Source organism: Calidris pugnax, unplaced genomic scaffold (genome assembly GCF_001431845.1).
Source record: "Calidris pugnax isolate Ruff unplaced genomic scaffold, ASM143184v1 scaffold42, whole genome shotgun sequence".
Classification (NCBI taxonomy): domain Eukaryota; kingdom Metazoa; phylum Chordata; class Aves; order Charadriiformes; family Scolopacidae; genus Calidris; species Calidris pugnax.
Window position 1 is genome coordinate 6,529,067 of NW_015090920.1, and position 23,472 is coordinate 6,552,538.

General features: G+C 42.1%; 1 protein-coding gene across 1 annotated transcript in view; it reads left to right on the forward strand.

Annotated features, from left to right (window-relative positions):
• RNF150 (ring finger protein 150) overlaps window positions 1-23,472 on the forward strand; it is a 122,118-nt gene that overhangs the window by 84,894 nt on the left and 13,752 nt on the right. The window contains exons 5-6 of the mRNA XM_014950007.1: window positions 4,034-4,130; window positions 10,777-10,987. Of these exons, the coding sequence (XP_014805493.1) occupies window positions 4,034-4,130; window positions 10,777-10,987 (308 nt within the window). The remainder of the gene's footprint in view (window positions 1-4,033; window positions 4,131-10,776; window positions 10,988-23,472) is intronic.

A 23,472-nucleotide genomic window follows, 5' to 3' on the forward strand; every position in this document is an offset into this window, starting at 1 on the left:
TGTAACCTGGATCTCACTTGTTTAAACTCACCCTGGTGCTGCTTGTCCCTAGGAGAGGTGAAGAGCAGTTGTTTCCTTTCTCCAGATGGAAGCCTTTCTTTTGTGTGAGGATTGTTACGACATCGCCTCTCCTCCCGCCTTTCTCAACTAATCAAACACAATTCTTTTGTGAAACTTTTCAGCCCGTCCAAATCTACGCAGTTTTGCAATGCATGTGGTTGCACACAACAGACAAAAAAATAATGTATTTTTTTTCTAGCTCTGATTTTAATTGTCAAACCGTGTACCGAGCCTGTGCTTGAAAGATCTCTCTTACTGTCTGCCTGTATGGGTCATTACTTCTGAACTCATCCGTGATGCCTCTGCCCCCTCCTTCCTCTTAAAACTTGCATCAGTCAGAACTGCAGAGGGAGAGGGATTTTTCTTGCAGTTGATCTTTTTACATCTTTTCTTACCGTGTGACAGTGAAACACTGCAGTTGCTCTCTCGTCTCACTTTGTGCTGACCCTTATTTTACCTGAATTTGGATGATAAACTTAGCAGGACATCAAACAATTCAAAATTTGTTGCAAGCCATAAGCATGTATATAGTGCTGTAGCTAATAAGGAATAAAAGAAACCTTCAAATCCAAATTTGCAAAGCCAGCCACCTCACTTCTCTGCACAAATGTTTACATGTTCAAAAATAGATATTGTGAGCGCTCTAATTGTGTAATGCAGTACAAAAATTTAAAAATGAAAATCTTTATCTGATTTTCAGTAACATTCAATTTTTCTGTAGATTTCTGCCAAATAATCAAGTTCCTTCTGTTGTACATATTAAGTCTGAAATTAATACAGCCATAATACACTGTGCTAATTTAGTATTGAAGTGCAAAGTGACATGATCTGTCATGTATTTAAATTACTCGGCATTGGTAGGATTTATTTTAGAATATTGTTTTTTGAAGCCAGCTTTAGGAATGCTAAAGTTCACTTTTTAAAGTCTTAAAGGCATGAAAGTTCCAAGCTTTTGGTGATTAACAAACATTATGAAATGCTGTAATATGAACCACAGCTTGACTGACTGAGGCTTGGAAAGCTTCAACTTGAAAACAAAAGGAGGCTTTCTAGTCTATGGTAAAATGCCTTGATAGAAGTAACGTATTTTTTTATCTGAAACAGATTTTGAAAATCTGTTTTCTTCGAGAGAATAATAAATCTCTCAGATTTTGTAAATGTACTGATTATTTTGGTAGAAATGTGCTTCAGATGTTTGCAGTTAAACATATTTCTTTATGCTTTTGAGTATATACTTAAACAAAACCAATCACTATCAAGAATTTCGTAGTTGTCTCAAATGGCTGCAAATCAAGACATTAACTTTCAGTGCCCTCTGTGTCTGAGGACTGTATCTTTATGCTTTCACCTGTTCAGAATGCTTGCCTGATGGTGTGCTGTACGTGTCCCTCCTGAGATAAAAGGAAGGAGGAGTTATGCAGGACAGAGACCAAAGTTTTGTTTGGAAGGAGGGATGTGAATTTCAGTAGCCCTAGTAAAGTAATGGTTTACACTTCAAAATTTGGTGCATTGTGGTTTTATCAAGTAAGACAAGTCTTGTTTGGAAGGAGGGATGTGAATTTCAGTAGCCCTAGTAAAGTAGTGGTTTACACTTCAAATACCACGATACTTCGTTTGCGTTAATCATGTTGACGTACAGGATCAGATGAGGTCTGACAAAGTTTGGTTTTGCAGCCAACTGATATAATTAGACCAGGTCGAACTTCCAAGAACAGATTTGCCCTTTCCCATAGTTGTGTGAAGTCAGACCGAGTACAGGAATGTGGTAATTTGCCACGCAGCTTTCTTTCACAAAGGACCTGTTTATTCTGGAAGTAATGAGAAAAAAAAAAAACATCGCAGTGCAAAAGAATAAGATTCTGAGATTTCACACAGTTTTGGCTTTGAATTTCTAGTGTTATTTAGGACTGAAGCCAGCTAGTAAGCCAGCCAGCTAGAAATGTGGGCCGGGATCGTGTCAGTAAGAGCCAGGGTTGCAAATCGATGTTGGTGAAAGTGCACCTCAGTGTCTTCCATCAAGTTGAGAGGCCGTGGGTATCCTCTTGTGCGAGACAGGCCACAACACAATCCAGCAGCTGACCCATTTAGCTGAATACGCACCACTTAAATATTTTAAATTATTTTGGTGCATTAAGTGATTCTTAAGTGATGAAGTGGTGCATTAAGCGAGAAGAGACGACTGAGAGGGAGGGTACCTAATCAATGCTTATAAATACATCTAAAGTGCAGGTGTCGAGAGGATGGGGCCAGACTCTTCTCAGCGGTGCCTGGTGACAGGGCAAGGTGCAACAGGCACAAAGGAAATTCTACCTCAACACAAGGAAAAGCTTCTTTACATTGAGGGTGACAGAGCCCTGGAACAGGCTGCCCAGAGAGGTTGTGGACTCTCCTTCTCTGGAGATATTCAAAACCTTCCTGGATGTGTTCCTGTCCATCCTGCTCTAGGTGAGCCTGCTTTTGGCAGGGGAGTTGGACTAGGTTGATCTCCAGAGGTCCCTTCCAACCCCTACGGTTCTGTGTGTGGTTCTGGCTTTCTCAGAGGTTGCATTTCCTCGTGGAGCAGAGCCTTGGGCAGCCATGAGCTGTGTCCACCTGCGGTGACCGGATGGATGGGTTTGTGTGGCTGCTTGAGCGATGCACATGGGATGGTGGCAGCACGGGGAAGGGCAGGCTGGGGACTGCTCAAATGTTAAAGTTCAAGCAGACTGAAACGTGACTTCCAAGCTCTGCCAAGTAAAATGTGGGACACCTGTTGCAGGCCTTAGAAAGGAAATGTTTGAGCTGATCTTCCTGGTGTTTCAAAACAAGCAGATTAATCTTAGTTCGCAGATTTTGGAGCAAGACTTTATATCGAGCCTCATATTTCAGAATAAAATACTCTCTTTCGATTTTGCTTAAGTTATAAAGTTATATCAGGCAGTTGGACTAAGGTCCCTTCCAACTGAACTATTTTATTCTACTCAATTAATTGATAAAAAAAGGAAGGCAAAACGATTTTCAGTTTCCTACATGCCAGTGTAATTTTTGAGGCTGTGTGCATGGTAGGGAACTTTTCTCCTTTTCTTCAGAAGGAGTGGAGCAAACCTCACTGTCCTGGCTGGTCGACTTGGCCCACTCAGCAGTGTTGCTTAAATCCCAAGCCCCACATTCCCGTGTTTTATAACATCTGTCCTGTATAACCACAGGGTAACAGAATATGTTCACAAGAGAAAATGCAGTCTGTCAGTCAGGTACACACACTAAAGGTCTCTATGTCCAATCTCCGTTTGTGTCAGGTGGAGCTAGACGAGAAGCTTTTAGTTCTTCCATCTGTATAATGTCTAAGAAAAGTGCCCTCAGCAGCCCCAAGGCTCTGGTAGTTGCTTAGTGGTCACTTCAGACAACAGATTGGCAACAACCCCTTCAGGGCTGGAACTGTTTAGGAGCTCACTCTGACAGGCAACTTCTAACGAGCAGGAAAGTCAGGGAGAATAGTTTTAAAAGCATCACACTGTTTTTTTTTCCTTTTAAAAGAAAAGTAGCATTATTTTTTTTTTAATTCACTTTATTTCCTTATGTGTGCATCCTAAAAAATACCAGACCCCCAATGGCTTCATATTTAAATTATGGGTAATCAGGTTCGTCTGTAAAACCATTAAGAAACACTAATGTGATTTTTACCAGCAAGCAAGTTTTGTTTACTGGCAGCCTTTAAGATTTAAATAACATGGGGTTTGCTGATGCATTTTATGTCTTTTTCCTAATTCTTTAATTATGTACATGTCGTCTTTATCAAATTTGGTTGAGTAACGCTGTGTTTGAAATGCTGCAGAAATAATTTCACTCTTGCGCGCGTAGGGTAGAGTTTTGCAGTCCTTGCAGAGGTCATGTTTGAAATACACTCACTTTAATGAATTCAGAAGGAGTTTCTGATATTAAGTAATAAACTGTTCTGTGGCGGATTTGAATTAAAATATCCTGTTTTTCATTGCAGGCATCTTTTCCACAAGTCCTGTGTAGACCCCTGGCTGTTAGACCATCGTACCTGCCCAATGTGTAAAATGAATATTCTCAAAGCTCTAGGGATCCCGGTAAGCACGTCGCATTCCCTTCTGGTCATGGCAGAAAGGAAACAGCCACTTGGGTGTATCCCTAGCCCTTTGCCTGTCTACTCTTTTTGCCATGTTATTGATATATTAATTGATTTATTAAGGGGAGTACAAGCTGAAATGTCTGACTCTACCTTTCTCCTGCACCCTACTTTTGTTAGCAAGGAAGAGTGTGCGTATGGGGTTGGGTTTGATGTTGGGATTTCTGTCTCTGTGGTTGCCTGTTTTGTGAAGGAGAGGGTTGTTTGCTGGTGTTTTGGTAGATTTATAGATTCTTTCCCTAAGTTTTGTTTGTGTTTTAAATCAGAACTGGATTTATTTTTTTAATCATGTTCTCAGTTCAGATCTCAAAGCAGAAGGTCTGCAAATAAAATTTTCCCTGCTGTACTAGTCGAGGACAACTAATTGCTCATTCTGGGGAGCCAAATCTTTTTTTCTGTCACATTTCTCTTAAAGTCTATAGCAAGCTCTGTACTCCTAATTCCAATCAGGGAGCCTTTCTCCCACTGTAGCAAGCTCTGTGTTCCTAATTCCAATCAGGGAGCCTTTCTCCCAGCAACTGAGCGTGTGGCAGAGCATATGACATATAAGAAATTGTTAAGCTCTTTGATATTTGGAACGTTCAGATGTGGTTAGAAGCTGCCAAAGCAATTGATCTTTTTAGGTTGCATGTTTACATTCAGATAGTGCGTGTCCTGGCTGCCATACAGTTTCCTAACCGCAGGGGCTTCTCCAGGAAGGAGTGAGTCACTTTCTCACACCGTGCAGGGCTTGCCACGTGATGGTGAAGTTCAATACTGAAACACCACCGGTCGGTGCGTTAACAGGTGCTGTAAATACCCTCCCCAGTTACAGACGGTGACATGCCAGCTCACATATGAAAGAGCTATATAAAGTAAAATAGCTCGTGTGAACATATTAGGGGAGCCGGGGCAGCCATTCCCCAAGAGTTCATTTTTATGGAGGCTAGGAAGCCAAGCAGGTTGCTGCAGAAGAAGTTCCATAGCAAGTGATGAAGTATGTTTTTACTGAAGTAGGCAGATAAGTTTAAAAAAATCAACCTAATCTAAGCTAAAAATATGCAATGGGAAAAACGAAGTGGAGCATAGGGCAACATGTCATTACGCTTGGGCTACTTTTTCTGGTAAGCTTGTGTATTATCTTTAGAATATTAAAAGATGATACAACTGTGAAATCAGTATTTGAGATGTGAGGAAAGGCCGGAATGAAGGCTGGCTCTGCCATTCAGCGTCTCCGTACCTAGGCTTAAATACAGAATTTTTTCCCCAAGTTCCACGTCTCAGTTCACAGGTCTGCCAGTCAACAGTTACCCAGGATTTTGACACCTCTTCTCTGTGGCCAGTATATTGTTCCATGGCTTTCTTCTACACCATGCAGGACCACATGATTTCTGCTCTCACACTGGTCCATTCCCATGTTTGCCCAAGCATTTCATTAACATCCAGCTTCGTAATCAGGAGATACAGACAAATCAGACCTCTACTTTTGGGAGGCCTCCGGTGAGATATTGTGAGATATTAAGGTCTTTCCAGAAAGTTTAGTCCTGTCAGTCGGTATTTACATCCAGAATACAGCTCTCACTGACTTCACTGACAGCTGCTGAAGGCTCTGTGTCTGTCTGAGGCTGGCTACATGGAGAGGAAGGGAAAACACGCCCAGAGGCCACGTGTAAAGGTTTTGATTTACATGACTGGCTTTTACTACATTTGAACAGCTCTGTAATGGCAGGTATAGGACCTAATTGCCTAAGGAATAATTAAAAGTGCCATTCGGTTTCCTCAGCCATCATTTCTTTTCTCACAGCTCCCTGTCTCCTTCTCTCTGTACTGCATAACAGAATGGGCATCCGTTCTGCTCCCTCCACTGAGAGCTTTCCGCATGGAGCTTCTGTGGAAATAATTGTACTGAGCATGTAATTAAAGATACTGCTGTAACCAACATAAACAACTGGGTCAAATTAAGATTTCAGAATCAGCTTTAGTGCTGGTCTGTCTTTAACACTAAGATGTTGGATGTTAATGCTCCACTAGCAAAGTTTGCTTAGAGGGTTTTATTGTATGAATTTGTGTTCTAAGACAGCAAACTGAAAACAGCCTGCTCCATCGTTTGCAGGAGGCATTCTGGCTCCCACCCACATGGATCATTGGTTAGGTTCATGAAGGGCGAGCTGCATGGCAGAGCCTTACCCCTCAAGGTGACCTACAGTCAGATCTGTTGTCCATGGGAACTGGGAGCAGATGGTAGCCTTCATGTCAGGGGTTTCCTCTGGCTGACAGCAAAGGAAGTGGAAGCCTAAGAGCATCTGGTAGCTTGGGGGTTAAAAATTCCTATGCTTCTACCAGTTGCTCCTCTTTCTCTGTTTTTTCTGCCTTCTCTTTCTAAAACGTGCCTCAACTCCTGTTTCTCCCTGTCTTAGCTCATGCCCTTTCCTTCTTCTCCTCTGCATAATCCCTCCTGCCCAGCCTTCATCCTTTTGAGCTCCTGCCCTGGTGTCACTGCTCATGCTCCCTGCTCAGCTCGCAGGACCTATTCTCCACTCACCCAGAAATTGTGTCCCCTCACCCTTCTCACTGCCCAGCATCAGCTGAGGACAGCCCAGAGTGGGCATCAGTCCCGTTTGGTGCCTTCTGGTGGCACCATGAGGTTCCTGGAACCAGGCAAAGCCCCCTTCTCTTTGGAGAGTGTGGGTCTTGATCTTGAGAAAGCCACCAGCCTCTATCGGCACATGTGAATTGATATTTTGAGAGGCTCATAACTTAGCCAGATGTCAGAAGCCTGTTGTGGGAAAGGACATTTCCCTGGAAGAAGCTGTAAAGCTCTAGGGCTTCTCAGTGAGAGGTGGCAAAGATTTCTGTAGAGTGGATAAAGCAAAGTGCCATTCCCTAATCATAATCTTGAGTCTCACTGAGCCATCTTAGCTGAAATTTCCACACACAGAGAAGCAGCCTTAGGCAGGCAGCAGTCTCTGATGGGAGTCTTGAGCACAAATAAGCCAAAGTCCTTTTGGAGGCTTTTACAATAGGAGGAATGAGGAAATCTTACCATAGGCAGGACTAATATGGTGGGGTTTTTCCGTGCCAGCTGCATCTTTGTCCTATGGTTGTTATTAAAGAGCTGGCTCGGGTGACCGTGGATATATTGTGCATATATTTAACAGGAAGGCTCAGGGTTTTCCAGGAACTGATTGGTTAAAACCCAAATATCTGAATGTTTCAATTCAATTCACATCTAAACTCTCCATTTACTTTGTAACAGAGACTTCAAATGTTATCTGCCCTCAAACCAGATTCCCCAGGCTGCCGTGAGCCACCAAAATGCCTGCACTCATTTTCACGGTAGCTGAGCACCCCGGCGTCCCGGCTTTTCACCGTGGCTTTCTGCAGCTCCAGAGGATTATTAACTAACTATCTATCAGCAAACACTTGGTGTAACCTTTTCCACTCTGTCTTTGCTGGTGAATTCAGCTCAGGCTTATACCTCTTTCGGCTGTAATGTTTGAAGCGAATTGTCTTCACTTTCAAAAAGTTACATTGCTATTGGGATGATCCTGTCACATAAAATAGTTTCCCTCCGCTTCTCCCCCCTTTTCTGCAAATATCTGCTGGATATGCAGACAGCTGCATTTTTGGCAGCAGATTGGATGACTTGAAGCTATTCACTAAGAGCCTTAGCCAAGCCCTCTGAAGTCAATACAAAGCCTTCCCTTGACTCTGGTGGAATTGTGCCCTCAAAGCACTTACATGCAGGGAATGAGTGAAACCAATATAATTAAACTTAGCAAATGTATCTGGGTCACTCTGACAGCAAAAGCCATAATGTATTTTTTTCGATCAGTATTTCATATCATTAGTTTTATAGTATGCTGCTTAGTTTGGGGTATTTTTGCAACTAAAATGTTTCAGGAGTAAAGAGATTAATTATATCGAGCAATGCTATTTTTGCATCTTTTATGTTTGGTTTGGCTTTCAGTTATAATCTCCCATTTTTAAAAGTTTAAAAGTTAGTGATAAAACCCCATTCTAGGAATAACTGGAATCAGAGCAAAGGACAGACAACTGATCCCCTGACAAAAATTTGAAATAATTCTTCCTAGAGTAGAAAAGAAAAAACACAGCCTTTTTTCCTTAAGATACGCTGCCATCAAAGCTAAATTTAAGTCAAAAATGAAATTCTGAAAGCATTTGTTATAACAACTAAGGGTGAGGTAAAGAGTGATTGATCTAAGGAATAATTTTGGATCCAAGTCCTACATATAAATGATTGGTATTTCACTTAGAAAAGTATTGGTTCTATGAGTTTCATTAAAACCTGGTATAACTGAATGTGTCTTTATCCCACTTCTGAGGGGCTCTGGCTGCTTGTGGATTACACTGGAGCCAGACAATGACAATTACAATTTTTATCCCAAACTTCAGTTTGTGGATACAAGTCACCTGAGGATTGTTTAAAACGCCTGCCTTTTTCATAAGGGACGCTTGTGAAATAATATTTATGAGGTGGCAACAATCAGACAGGGAATGAATGGGAAAAAACAGGCTAAGTTCCTGGTTCTGCAAAAAATGTAAGCATATGGTAACCTTCTGTGCCTGAGTTCAAAGGGATTATTCTTGTGCTTAAAGCTAAGCCTCTGTTTAAGTCTTCGCTGTGTCATATTTTGCTTTGGTTTCTCGGTGCCTGCTGTTGGAGATAGGCAGGTAGTGAGATTTTCAAAAGTGCCTGAGCAAGTGAGACAACTAAGCATAGCAAAAATCAGATCTACAGGGCAGATCCTCTGACTTTAGCCATCCAGATGTTGGATTTCCAGTCTAGGAGCTTAAACCCCATCTCTGCTTAGTGCTGAGCAGTGGCAAGGCAGAAGGGACAGTTCATAACACATAGGTGGGATGAATCACACAGAGAAATAGTCTCAAACCAATGAAGTTAGAGGAAACCTAAGTGACTGATCCAGACTAGCTGTCTGACTCCTGGACAATAAAGGTAAATGGGAACAACTTTCAGTGGTGCCTAGCGACAGGACAAGAGGTAACGGGCACAAACTGGAACACTGGAAGTTCCACCTAAACATGAGGAGAAACTTTTTACTTTGAGGGTGGCAGAGCACTGGAACAGGCTGTCCAGAGAGGTGGTGGAGTCTCCTTCTCTGGAGACATTCAGGACCTGCCTGGATATGTTCTGGTGGACCTGCTCTAGGTGGACCTGCTCTGATGGGGGGGTGCAGTAGATGATCTGCAGAGATCCCTTCCAACCCCATATCATTCTGTGATTCTGTAACTTAACTTCACATTTCCTAATTTAACAAGGTATCTGTGTAATTGCAGCTCAGCCTTGCTATGTCCCTCTGTTCTTTTGGAAGCTTTCCACCCTTACACACAGCATCCTTATTTCTGATTTAGCTGTGGTTTTGTAACAATACATTAAAACTTCAAAAGCCATTTCTTGAAACAGTTATGCAAATTATTTTTCCCTATGCCTTGCAGGGAGAACTAGACCTTCTTCTATGAGCAAATGGCACAAGAATCTGTTTCCTCTTAGAGGAAAAAGAGCTTTTTTACTCACATGTTTGTCACCAGTGTTAATGGGGAGCTCAATAAAAATTGCTGCTATATCAGTGGGAGCATCAGGCTTAAAACCAGCCAAGAGACATCAAGGGTATAAGCTAGTCTTGGATATAATGTCTTTGGACAAATGATCCTCTTTGCTGCCCAGTGCCCGCTTGAAGTCTCAGTGCTCTTCATGAAAAGGTGCTCAATGCTAAGGACACTGTGCAAAAGGTGGGCACCACAGCCCCCTCTCATTGCTTCCCTGTAAGGTCAATGGAAGGGCAGGCACTTGACTTGAAAAGCTTGGCTTATTCTGGAGCAGTTGGGTTATTCAGTATGTAACTGCAAGAGAGAACTCTCTAAATTCCCAAGAACCAGGTTCTTGGTTCTCCCTGAATCAGAAATGAGGAAAGACTATGGATCGAATAATGCTCTTCAAATACACACTATTGCTTGTTTCTTTTCTCATAATTTTATTTTGTAGGAAATACAGCATTAGCTATAGCTATTAGCTATATGGTGTTAAAAGACTTGCCTTATAAACAGCTTTAGCTTCTATTTTTGCACCTCACACATAGATGCACCCCCACAGGCAGTTTCCTTGAATTCCTATTCCTGAAAGCTCTGATATTGGCTCTATAAAATGTGTGTTTAGGGAAAAGATAATCACTGCCCTTCAGCTACTGTCTCTGTTTACATTTGTAATCTGACTCAGCAATCTGCCTATGTCGAGCAGATCATATCAATGAGTTACTTTTTTTTTTTTTTTAAAAAAATGTGCATTCTCCAAAATGCTTCAAAAAGCATAAATAAGAATATTTAGAGATTGTAGGTGACACAGTTTAATACTGAATATTTCCAACGTGTACTCTGGGTCTCTCTTGCAACAGATAGTATTAAGAAGTTTTAAGGACATGCAAACAAATACACTGTGCATGTTTATTCATCGTATGTTGCCATTTTCAGTACTGAAAGAAAGTGGAAAAAACCCTAAAGAAGTGGGAACAGGTAAATTCAATCTTTTCATCAGGTACAAGCTCGTTTTTTCTTCTTTTTCTTCCCATTAGCCAAATGCAGATTGCATGGATGATATACCTCCAGACTTGGAAGCGTCCATAGGAGGACCACCAACCAACCAGATAACGGGAGCCAGCGATATCACAGTGAACGAGAGCTCTGTAGCCCTGGATCCCCCGGTGCGGACTGTGGGAGTACTACAAGTCATCCAAGACGTAGACTCCTTTCCCCAGGTTGGGGAGGGTAACTTCACCACAAGCAGTAAGTTCCTCTTTCTGGCAGAATTTGCACTGAAATACATGTTTAGAAACCCGAATCACAAACCAGTCCCTAGGCTTTTTCACTGGAGCAGTGGCCTTACTCTAAGCCCAGCGGAAGTCTACGGGGTAAGTAAATTTAAGCATCATCTCGTTCTGCTGCACTGCAAACACTTCCAGCCTGTGTGCAAATCAGTGTGTTGACTGGCAAACTCTGATTGAGTCCCCTGTGTGGGCAGAACAAGCTATTTCAGTCAACACAAAACAATAGAAACTTTATAAACTTACCATTGTCTTCAGATACTGTTTATAGTAAGTGGTCCCATTCACCATGATAACCTGACATGTATCATTTGGATTCTTTGTGAAGTAGATTGGTGAATGTTCTTTCCTCACTGAGCTGCATGTTACCATGTGGAAGTTATTCTTATCATAAAATAAACAGTGAATGTAACGATCACTCTTACTGCCCTCAGTCAAGAAAAAAAGAATGTTGAATTCTGGTTTTGCCTTTCCTTTATCTTCCTACATCAACTGAAGCTCATCTGGTTACTGAATCTTACTTGAACTTCTCATTTCAGAAGGATTGATGATCTGAGTTCGTGTATTTGAAAACCTGAGCATAGTGAGATAATGCTGCCAATTTGTACCAAAAAAACGGATAATTTTGGATGTTTTCAATGTGTTTAGTTTTCACTTGTTTAAGGGGCACCATTTGAACCAGTAACTCGCAAAATGTCTGCATGTCTCCCTGTTCCTGAAAATGATGTTCTTTGTTGAAAATCTACTTCTGACAGCTTAAAAAGCGTGTTGTCAGATGTTTTGAGTGAGGATTGCACAAGCCTAAAATTCTCATTTTTAGGTAAAATAGCAGATCAGTAGAAAATACATATCTGTTTCATACCAGTTAGTGTATTAGTATTGACAAGACTATTGTAGAAAATCATCAGATGTACTTGAAGGGAGGTAGAAGAATGCGATAAAATATAGGTTTGCACATAGAGTCAGCATAGGTCCTGGAAAAAATTACACATTTTCAACCATTTCTAGGTACTACTTCGGGCCTGGGTGTGAAAAAGAAGGCAAGTAATAATATGATGTGTAAAAGGTAGGAGAGAGATGAGGGGACTAGGCTGAAATGATTTTCCATTAGTCTCCTTGCTCTGTGGAGAGACTTGATAATCACTTTTTCCCTCGTATTGCAGCCAGTGTCATGGCAGTGAAAATGACTCCTGGAAATTGGACTTGCAACCTTAGCCACAAGTAACCCAGCGGTGGATTTTTAAAGTCTCTTTTTGTGGATTAGGTACTGGCTTCAGGTTTGGTCCTTTCACGGTCCAAGTCCTGGAGCCAGCGAGGGGTGAGCAGTAAAGTTATAGGCCCAGCTGTCATCCGTGGACAGCCTGTCAGCTGGTGGCATACAACTTTCTCAAGCCTCCTTGAGTGCTGGGAAGAGCTGTTCAAAACGAGATGTTACTTTGTTCCTTCCAGTAATTGTTTTTAAATGCATTTGAGGCTGATTTAAACCATGAAGGAAAGATTTTACTTCACGGTACCGCAGTGTAACTGAAGACTGGGCTGTACCCTCTTGGTGCTCCTGAAGTGAGTAGCTCCTCTGGCAGATAATTACCCTTGTCCTGCTGTTCTTTACGAGGTCTGCTGTTGAAGTTGGGAAGGAGGGTCTTGGTGTGCCCTTTACACCCACAGCTGCATGGCACATGCTGAGAGGAGCCGGCAGCCTGGTGCAAAGCCCAGCACTAGGGGTAGTCTGTGCTTTTCATCCCAGGATCTTGGCACACCAAGAAGCAGTTCTGGTTTGTCATCAGGGGAAACAATGGTGTTGAGGCAGCCAGGGAGCACAAGAGCTCAGTAACTCTCCAGCCACCCTCTTCCCCTCCAGTTTTGTTTCCAGAGCCTGCAGAAGGATCAGTGTCAGTCCAAACACATTTGTTCTTCATTTTCCAAGTTGCCAACTAAGCGACTGGGTGAAAAGCTTGCTCTGAGCCAGCAGACTACTGCAGAGATGCTTTATTATGCCTTCATGCCCTCCGTTTTTCCCCATGCTTTTTATTGGGCAATAGTCACTAACACTGGGCAATCCTGAGAGCAGAGCCCATGGACAAGGACAAGGAACTCACCAGTGGTCTGTCCAGGCACACGGGTGATGAGAAATCAAACCATGGAGCTTCAGGAGATCTCCGTCTCCTGAAGACTAAGACCAGTGGTCTGTCCAGGCACACGGGTAATGAGACAGCAAACCGTGGAGCTTCAGGAGATCTCCGTCTCCTGAAGAGGCTGGCCACATGGTCTAGGGAAGGACTGTGAAAAATGAGGTTTCCCTGGTTATTTGGGAGAGAGGGGGAGAAGAGAGCAGGGAGAGGAAGCTCACAGATGGCCTGAGCTCTGGGAAGGTTGTGAGCCTCACACCGTCATAAGAGTGGCTGAGGACTCACTGCCAAACCCAGAACTTTCCAGTTGTATTGTGAGGAAAGACGAGTCTTGAGAAAAGCTCAAAGGACCTGGGGATCTTCACAACCCTGGTGTGTGCCTGTCTACGCTGTGCCTGTCACACAGAGTCACTCAGAGAACTCTGGTTTAATGCTTGGTTAGCACTCACCATCATTGATAGGTAAACATGAATCTTCATCTGGATTTCTCATCTCAAAGTGGAGTACAGTACTTGAGTATTAGGCAGTGGTAGGGGCGCAAGTCCATATGCTGTCATCACCACATCCAAAGTGGTGCAATTTGCAGTAGTTCTCAGAAGCAGTGCCATTTGGTCCCTTTTTGCAGCAGAGCTGCAGCAAAGAAGCTGTCTTTGGTTAGGAAGTAGAGGCTGGGTTCCAGCAGTGATGGGAATTTGTGCCTCCAGCTGACTTAATGTGGATTTGGGATGTTCAGGCACTCTGAAAGGTAGAACTTAGTGTCTTAGGTAGCCTGAATTCTTAAGCCAGTGAAAAGGGAACATCCAGGACCACTGTATTGTTGTGGTGTGAAACCAAATGCTAATTAAATCAGAGAGCAACTGTAGGCTAAAGAACTGGGTCATAGCTTCTTCGTATAGATGGGGCTTTATAGGCATTGTGTGTGTTTATTGTATTCAGGGATTGTATTTCTCATTTCCAGAATCCTCAATAGTTACACAACTGCAGAGCTTGCTGAGCGTGCCCTTTCTGTGAACTAGCCTGCCTGGGAATTTGTGAGCGATGACGCTGATTGCTCCTAGGAATCTTTGCTGAAGTTGCTAGGTTCTGGCCTCTTTATATAGCATTAGTGACAGGAGCATACTCCAAGGCTGAATTTGTGCTAGTTTTTCTTCCTGCTATTGAATCTGTGCAGACTGCCTCCAGTGCAGTCCTGACGTGGCACCCTGTGCCCAGCCCCACAAGTCTCTGCATCCTTCCTTATTCCTGGTGAAGTTCAGTGGTCGGGGAGGTAAAGAACTTGCTGCCTTCTTTCCACCCACTTCTGCAATACTTTTTTGCTTAATTGTTGTTGCATACTTTTTGTTTGTTGATTAATCATTCCAGAATTGTTGTCTTGTTTGGGGTTTAATTTCCCTTTCTGAGTTCCCAGTGAGTATTCAGAGCCAGAAGAGCTCCCACAGTGTGTCTGGAGGGAGGATATTTCCAGAGTACTCTTCACATCGGGTGAAATCCTGTCTCCATTGAAATCTGGTGGCAAAGCTCCCACCTACTTTAGTGGGGCCAGATTTTCATTTCTGGAAGTCAGCCAGGGCTTTTCTTTTTATTTCTGTGTGTATGCTCAGCAGACATTTCCTTGCTCTCCCTCTCTTTTTCCTCTCCATGCTCCCAAACAGATAATGTCTTCCATGGGACCCTTGGCGACGTGGTGTACTATGAACATCTGGATGGGACTTAATTTGGGGGCCATCCCTAGGGTTCCTCACTAAACCAAGCATCTTCTGTCTAGTAGCACTGAGCACTTAAAAACGGACCAGCAGTTTCTCTCAGCTGGCTTCTACCAAGATCCAAGCCTTCATCAAGTCCCTTGGGCGTATCTACAGCCCAAAGTCTGTTCAGTATTTAGTCTCAGAGACTGTTTGCTCTCTGTGATGGGATTTTGTGCAAGATCCTGGGATAGTATCTTGTAATATGATATTTCTGTAATCAGTTGCTGAAAATGGACGGGTGGAAAAATTGAAAAAACTTGAGTTGGAAAAAGAAGAGGGGGAGGGAGGGTGAAAAAATTGTGTGAAATACACGAATTCATCTCAGCTGAGTTTCCTGCTTTGACCCTATTAATTTTCAGCTCTCCAGAGGGTATGAAAGAAGTTAAGCTAAGGATCTTTTTTCCACAATAATGCATCATAGCAATCTGTGTTGCCTAATTTTTAGTAGTAAGCTATACAAAATGCTAACATCTTTGGAAATTTGAGTGCAGGTGGAATTTCCTGCTCTGCAGATGATGTGAGTGTGAGCTGGACTTTGCTAAAATTTGAAGTTGGAGAAGTTCTGAGCTGCACCAGCTTTGGGGGAGTGGAAGGTGGATTTGGGATTTCAGGAGGACATTGCAATATGCTTTGGGTCAGGGTCAGGTGGGATTGAATGATATGGTTTAGAAAGGTAGTTTGCTGGAAAAGTAGCACCTAGATATTTTAAAGGTTGTATGGTGACACTTGCAGGGGAAAAAGTAATTATTATTTTTTTTAATCTCTTATAGCATCCATGGTAATTCATCTCCCTCAACCCATGTGACACTTGCTAATTTCTACAGCACAAAATGTGCACTGCCTGAGTCGTTGCTCACTGTTGGTTAATACCTCTAGTTTTTCAACCTTTAGACAAGGTTTTGTGTTCTCTTCAGCAGGATGTCTCATCACACTGCATAAGGCCTAAGAAATCTCACCAGCACTGTCTCTGTAGTGGGGGGAGGATCCATAAATAATTCTACAACAGACATGGGCAGGGGTTTTAGTATGAAAAACCACAAACTCTCCCCCAAGGTCTCCTATTGCCTGCAAAGTCCACCGAGTTTGGAGGGCTGTACAGCAATGTGGGAAGTCTAGAGAACACCAGCAGTTCCTCTTCTGCCTCTCATTTTCTTCTTTACATAAAACCCTGTCAACCCTGTATAGCTCATCGTGACTGTTAGGACACTTTCAAGTCTCTTTGATAGCTCTTTATTAAATCTATTAATATAACTTCTCAAGTAATTATTTTGATCTGTATATGTCTAAATGTCTTTGTGCAGAATAATCAGCCTTTGGAAGTGGATGAAAGTGCAAGATAAGAATCTGATCCACTGTTGTCTTGCAAGCACTTAACTGTTCCTCCTTGCTATTAATAGGGTTTTTTTAAGCAGAATGTAAAGGGGGAAGAAAAGCTGGAAAAAATCCCTAGACAGTAGTTAATATGGAAAGTTATTAACACTTGCATTAGCACCTAACACTGTCTTGGAGACAGAATACTGATGGGACCTAGTTAAAGATCGAGCAGATTGGGTCCCATGTGCCTGGAGTGTGACATAAGTCCTGTTGACTCTGTTAAAAGCTTGTGCGGATTTTGCATCACATAGTTATCATGGACTGAAAATTCCAGTGAGCTGAGGTCCTAGATTCATTTTGAGACTCATACCAGTGCCAATATAGCATTGGTGGTTTGAAAGTGTCACCAAGTGAAACCTAACTGGCACTAAAAATGTGCTCTGGATTATTGCATGCACCCACAAGACTCCTACCAGACTCTGTGAACGGACAGTGAAGTTTTCCTGCTACAAAACTGTTCTTCCTTTCCATATGTTCAGATGCAAAATACAGACGAGGTGTTTCTGTAAAGCCAATTGCAAAAAGGGATGTACAGAAATGCTGTGAAGCAAGGAGCAAATTTAAAGTCTAAATTTGTTTTTGTTTTCTGTTTCACATCTGCCATGTACACGGACAATGTGTACAGAGCGAGGATGAAACCATCGGTTCCCAAATCTTCCTCCTTCCCTACAGACACACTGAGCTGTGCCTGTGGCCCAGTCGGGGGGCACAGTAAGTACACACCTTACGTAGGGTGCCAAAAAGGCTGCAGATCTTAAGAAACTTACTTAATAATTGACTCTAGGGAGAGATTTATAAGTCTGTCTCTATGTATGAATGCTGTGGCAGTTACCACCTTGCCTCTTTCTGCTCCAGATTACTCGTTCCTGCCTCTGTGTTGCCCTTCTGTTGTGTGGACAGTGTGTACAGAGCGAGGATGAAACCATTGGTTCCCAAATCTTCCTCCTTCCCTTCCCTTTGCCTCTTTCTGCCCCAGATTACTTGTTCCTGCCTCTGTGTTGCCCTTCTGTTGTGCAGCTACCTTGTGAGCCCAGTCCAATTTCTTCCTGGTTTGGTGTTTTTTTTCCCCATTTGGATCAGCCCCCTGATCCAGAAGTAGTTGTGCCAGTATGATAGGAGGAAAGAAATACGGAGCGCAAGAGAAGAGAGGGACGTACAAGCCAGCTTTCAAAACACTACCGCCAGAAGCAAGCACGCTATCTCAGGCACAGCTAGACCCTACACAGCTGTCTGTTTTGCCCAGAAATGAGGATAAACAAATAGACAAAGTAAGCATGAAGTTTCAAATCTCATTTTGAATGCTCCGATCTGAGTATACAGGCATTTTATTAATGGTCAGTGAATATGAGAGACATAAGGGATTTATTATCTGTGATGATGAAACTTGGTAAGGAAAAGTGCCGTTGTAAAAATAGTGATGGTACACAAGCGTGTCCTTAGATACATCATTCCCAATTGCTCTGAAAGTACATTGCTTGCATGCAGGGGAAAAGGGGATCTGAGGACTGGGATCAGTGATAACATAGCTTATATCTTTCTTTATCCTTCACTGCCTTAAGCAGACAGCTAGCTAAAACATTGAACAAGAAAGAACAATGTAGAGTAAAATATAAATCTGAACTGCAGAGAGACCAGATGACTTAATACTAGCTAATCTCTTTGATTTATACTTGAGAATGAAAGCCTTGCCTTGCGAGAGATGTTCAGCATCTTGCATACAATCTGCTTGATTATTTAGGACTCATTCTCACATTTCTAATATCTGTGGAGTTCTTACTCTCATCAGTTTTCACACAAAAGCCTCCACTGAAATCATCAGGAAGTGCTGTTTAAGCCACAGCATGCTACTGTGATTCTGAGTCTTTTTTTTGACAGGAGCAAAGACAAAGGGGAGACACAAGGATCCAGCTTGGATCAGCACCTGAAAGTAAGAATTAAGAAGTAAGACTGTTCAACAGCTCTCCAGCCAGGCAGGTAGAGGAGAGGCAGGGCTCCAGGGCCAGTGCTGCTGGTGGCTGCCATTATTTCAGACAGATAAGCAATGCAAAAGTAACACTCACCCGTATTAGGCAGACCCCAGAGACCCCTACCAGGGCCAGGCCTACTGTACCAGTTGTTATATACACAGATAGTAATGGGCTGACCCACTTCTCAAAAATTCACAGGTAAGATCAAATTATAGCAAGCAAACAAATCTCATCAATTTAGCAGGAAGACAGTGAAAAGGCAGCTGTGACCACTTTGATGGAAACTCAAATGAAAGAAGCAAGCCAGGGAAAAGCTCTACTGATGTACTATTTCCAGTTATATATATATGTATGATTTTCTTCTTACTCATCTGGGCTTTGAGTCTGTGAATGTGCAAGAGAATGACTTGCACATGGAAGCTGTCTGGTGTCTCACAAGCATTTAAAGGCTCACGTGCACGCTTACACCTGTGTTGTACTTGTGTTGTAACCAGCAGGTTTGATTTCTCAAAAAGCATGAGAGAGTTGCATTTAGAAGTAGATTATGTGAAAGAGGGATGTGCCTGTGTGTTGTTTTTTGTTTGATAGAGAAATAGTCTTGCAGGAGATGTTTGGCCTGCAAGAAGCATCCAGAACTGCTCTGCTTTAAGTTTTCTCCAGCTCTTTCTAGGGGCCAGAGCTCAGATTTCCACATACAGTGGAACAGTATTTCCACAGTCTAGTACTTATAATTTCAGCCTGGACAAAAAAATTTAGTAGTAGTATTTGCTCATAAAATGCCACTCGTGTCTCAGTGTGTTTTTGAAACAACTCTTTCTTTTGCTACTTATCTTCATCTCCAGCAGAAGTTAGGGTGCTTCAGGGCTCCTTTAGGGTTACCGCAGTAACCAGGTCACTTTATCTAGAAGTGAGGGTTCTCACTAAATCTTTAGTAGTTGGACGTACTTTATTACTGTGATGGATGTGGGCAATTTCAAGTGAAGACAGTGCCTGAAGCTGATGCTTTGAAACTGGTAGGCCAGATGGAGAAACTGGCTCATGAGTGTTTATAAGAAACATGAATGATGAGAAAAAAAGTAGGTAGCAAGTCCTGCCCAACATCCGAGAGGAAATATCCAGATACTGGCCGGGAGTGTTAGGAGAGGATTTTCTCCTGCCTCGGAGCCCGTGGGGGACAGGAGAGATGGGTCAGCCCTCACATTTTGGGATGCTGAAAATAGGACCCACGTGGTTATATTCCAGCCCAACTAGATGCCATCCATCTTTGCCGCCCCAGTGGCAAGGCAGATATTCCCTGAGGAATATACTCAGGCTGTACTCAGCACAGTGCACAGCAGCATCAGAGTTACATTAATGAATATTTGGGCTTCCTGAGCACCCGGCAGAGATACGATGGAATATTCACCCCACTTGGCCTTTCTTTTCTTCTATTCTCACCAATAACTCTGACTCTTCATTTTAACTTACGTTAACATATCTGAGGCACTCGGAGAGTAGGCAAGAACATACGCTGTATTGTAATTAAACCCTACATTAATGTATGCATTAATGTGCAAAACAATTTACCTGTAGCTCTCTGTGGTGAATTTCTGCTCTATTTGCCACTGTCTAGGTAGCGTAGTGCTATGAGACAATGAAAAGCCCCACTCCTACAGGAAAATTGCGTGGAGAACGTACAGAACAAAGATACCACTGGTGAAGTCAGAATATGAAAAGCATTTAGCTAAAATAGCTTTATTAAATTGCAGCATCTCAGTGGGGGGGACAAAAAAAATTACGCAAAGGAGGTTTGAAATCTGCCAGTTTCTTATGCAGACAGTTAAATAAGGCACTGTTTTCAGCTGGGAGACAGCCACCAAACGTGGTACGTCAGGTACGTAGGACTCGCCTCGCTCCAGATTTTGCCCTCGTGTGCATGGGGTATTGAATTCAACTGAGATATTGCTAGACTTTATTACTTCTTTATAATTGCTTTTTTTAAAAGGTAGTGGCACCAGCAAATTGTCTTTCAGTGCACAAAAAGCTATCAATCTGTAAGACCGAAATAGCCTCAGAGTAGGAGATTTTTAGAAAAATGACCCTCTGCCAACCTGCTCTGGGAGATGTAACGTGTGCTCCCAGCTGCTTAGTAACCTGCAGCCTAAAGATACTCTTCAAAGGAAACAGTTTGGAAGAAAAACTATGATAGAAAGATTATATTTTCAGTTGTTCACCCTCAAAACTGCCTTGTTCAACTCCTGTAATGGCTGCATATTCTACAGGGTGGAAACAATTGGTTTTTTTTCTTTTCAGTAATTCATTCCTTCTGTCTCTTTTTTTTAAAACTGAATCCTTTAGGTTTTGCCTGATTATGACTGAAAGATGCAAGTCCACTTCCCTTGTAAAAACTGAAAGTTTACTGTAAATTTGTATTCAGCTTCTAAAAGCCCTCTTTCCAGACTAGATAAATAATGTAACAATATTTTAATCTTTAATTTTTTCTAAAAGCTCCTGAGGTCTAAATATTCTTCTGAAACTGCCTGGGAACCTTCTGGAAACTACCACTTTTCAATGAGAGGAGTTGAAAATGAAGAACTTGAATGGAAAAGGAAAGGCAGAAAGTGTTAAAACCAAACTTAATGTCACGAAATTTTGGATCTAACTTTACAGTAGCGTTCCCAAGGGAAATAATAATGAACCAGTGAAAAGTCATTTACATTTTTTTGAAATTATATGGTTGGTTTCTAGAGGTTTTCAGAGGGCTTTTGTTAGTCTTACTTTTCCAGGTGCATAGGGTAATATTTCTTTATTCTGTTCCTCTGAGGAGTGTGAATGCTTAGAACTCAAAAGAAGGTGGAACAGGAGTATATATTCACTGAAAACACTGAAACAAAGAAATGTTTTAATGCAGAGAAACAATGTTTTAAAATAACTTGTTCCAATTTCAGTTTCACTTGTAGAGTGTTAGGGAGGTCTTGATGGTAGTGGTGGTGTCCAAATGACCTAATGAATATATTTTCCGGTAAAATTCCAGTTGTGATTTGTTGAAACTTAAATTGACCTTTCCCCTCCACTGGTCCAAGAAGCAGCTCTGAGAACGGGTGTCTTGTTCTTGGCCTTTCTCATGTTCTCGTGAGCATTTCAGCAAGAGCCCCTGATGAAAATGATGGTTTGGGGGGTGAATTTTCTGATGCCAGAAGTTCACTTGAAACTAGACTGTGACTGCAAGCTTGTTTGAAAGGAAATGCTAGGTGGCCCTAGATTTATATAGCCTAGTTTCTATTGATGACCTTACTGGATTTCCTACCATCCAGACTTCAGGGGCACTTAGCTGGTGAGAAATTATCATGGGTGCGAGGACTGAGGTGCCCTTTAGGCACCTTTAGTGGCCTTTAAGTGAGATTGAGTTTGCTATTTAGTGTTAGCATTGCTGCTTACTCTCCTGGGTACCCCTTTCTGGGTTTTAATTGTCACATCTAGCATTTTGTAAGCAAGTAAGTGGAGCTTACCTTTTTTTTTCCTGATGTTACTTCTGTGAACCACAAGCAAGGAAAGCAAAAGGAGCTGGATAAATATGGAGGGAGCATGCTTGCACTCTTGCTTTAGGCTGGTGAAGGCAAAACTGTTGGTTTCACATCTCAGGTCAAGGACTCAGGTCAAGTAAAACTGTGCTATGTTCCTTTTCATAAAGTCTCATTTTGGGCAGAAGGGGAGACAGGCAGGAATGAGACAGAAGGGATCAGAGGGAGCTTGTTAGTTTGGTTCCAGTCTTTATAAAGGCTGATTTTTGTTTTTCTTCTTTACATAAGCTGTTTTTTAAAATATTTTTTCAGACAAGATTTGAATGTAGCAGGCCTGGCCTGGCAGATCAAAGATCTATTTTTTAATGGGAAAAAAACAAAAAAGTTGAGCTATTGCGGCATTATCAAAGGAATGCTCCAATTGAAAGGAGATTGGCATCAAGTGATTTAAAATTTCTTAAATGAACATAACAAGAGAGAAACTGTTGACCTTTTTTTCTTTATGAGTGCTTTTCTCAGTTGTTGTCCTGTACTCATGGTTTATCTGTGAATGTGCATTAATATACACAGCCTAGCTCGTTAGCGTTTTATCTGGTGCACTAGCCCTGCTGCAACAAACAATAACATTTAATTCTGTTCCAAATAAACAGTTCTAGGAGGAAGTTCTGTATACCTCCTAGTCATATTTTAATCCTTTTTTCATATGCTTGTGGTGACTTTTAAATGTGCTTGTTTTTCTTTCCTATAGAGCGCTTTCGGTTACATCAAAAATATTGCTAAATCCTTTACGCAAACTGTGAAAGCAACCTAAACAAGATCCAAAGCCATTTAAGAGGTTTTATTTTTCCAAGAAAGAAAAGGTTTTGACATAGTCTCTGTTTGTTGGTTTTTTTCCTGATTTCTAACCTAATGAAAAAAGCCACATTTCTCATAAAAACAAGTATGCATAGGCAGATTAAATCAGTGTTTTGCTTGAGTTTGCAGGAAGTCCTGGGAAGTGTTCCTGCTAGAAACTATGGGCTGTTTCTGGCTGCATAGATCTGCTTTCCTCTTCCTGCTGGTACTCACTCACGGTTATTCAAGATTTATAGATTTCACCAGCACTGACATTGTCACACCCCACCTGCCAACCCATAAATGTCAGCAGTGGTTTAAGTCTTTTTACACCCTGTGCAAAATGCTGACCCACAGCCTGGCAGGAGGCACGTTCTGCTGCTTACGACTGCCTGGTGGCACAGGAGGACCTTCCCGGTACACCAACCATCCAAACAGTGGGAAGCTCTCACTTTAGGAAGTCTTATGTACAAAAGTTCACATATTGATAGGGAGAATTCTGCTCGTGGCCATGGTCAGAGTCATTTCTCAATCAGAAACCCAGCCACAACCATAGGTAGAAAACATTACTGATAGTGAAACTATTGAGTAGGCTGCAGGGAAGATCAGAGCTGGAATAATTCCTTTTCAAAGACTGTGTAATTGCAGAGGAATGTAAAACATGTTGCAAGGTTTGATAGGCTTGTGAGGTTTAAGAGAAAGGAGCGTTAAGCAGCAGAATTCATCTGTCATTGCAGGATGTAAAAAAATAAAAAAATTAAATCTATGTGGGTTGGTGTTGCATGAAGGGTTCTTTTGAAAACCAGATATTATAGCTTTTAACTGACATCCGGCTGTGGTTCTGCACTGGCAAAGAGATGAACTAAGTAGCTGGGGACCTTGTACAGTGAATGATGCTAAT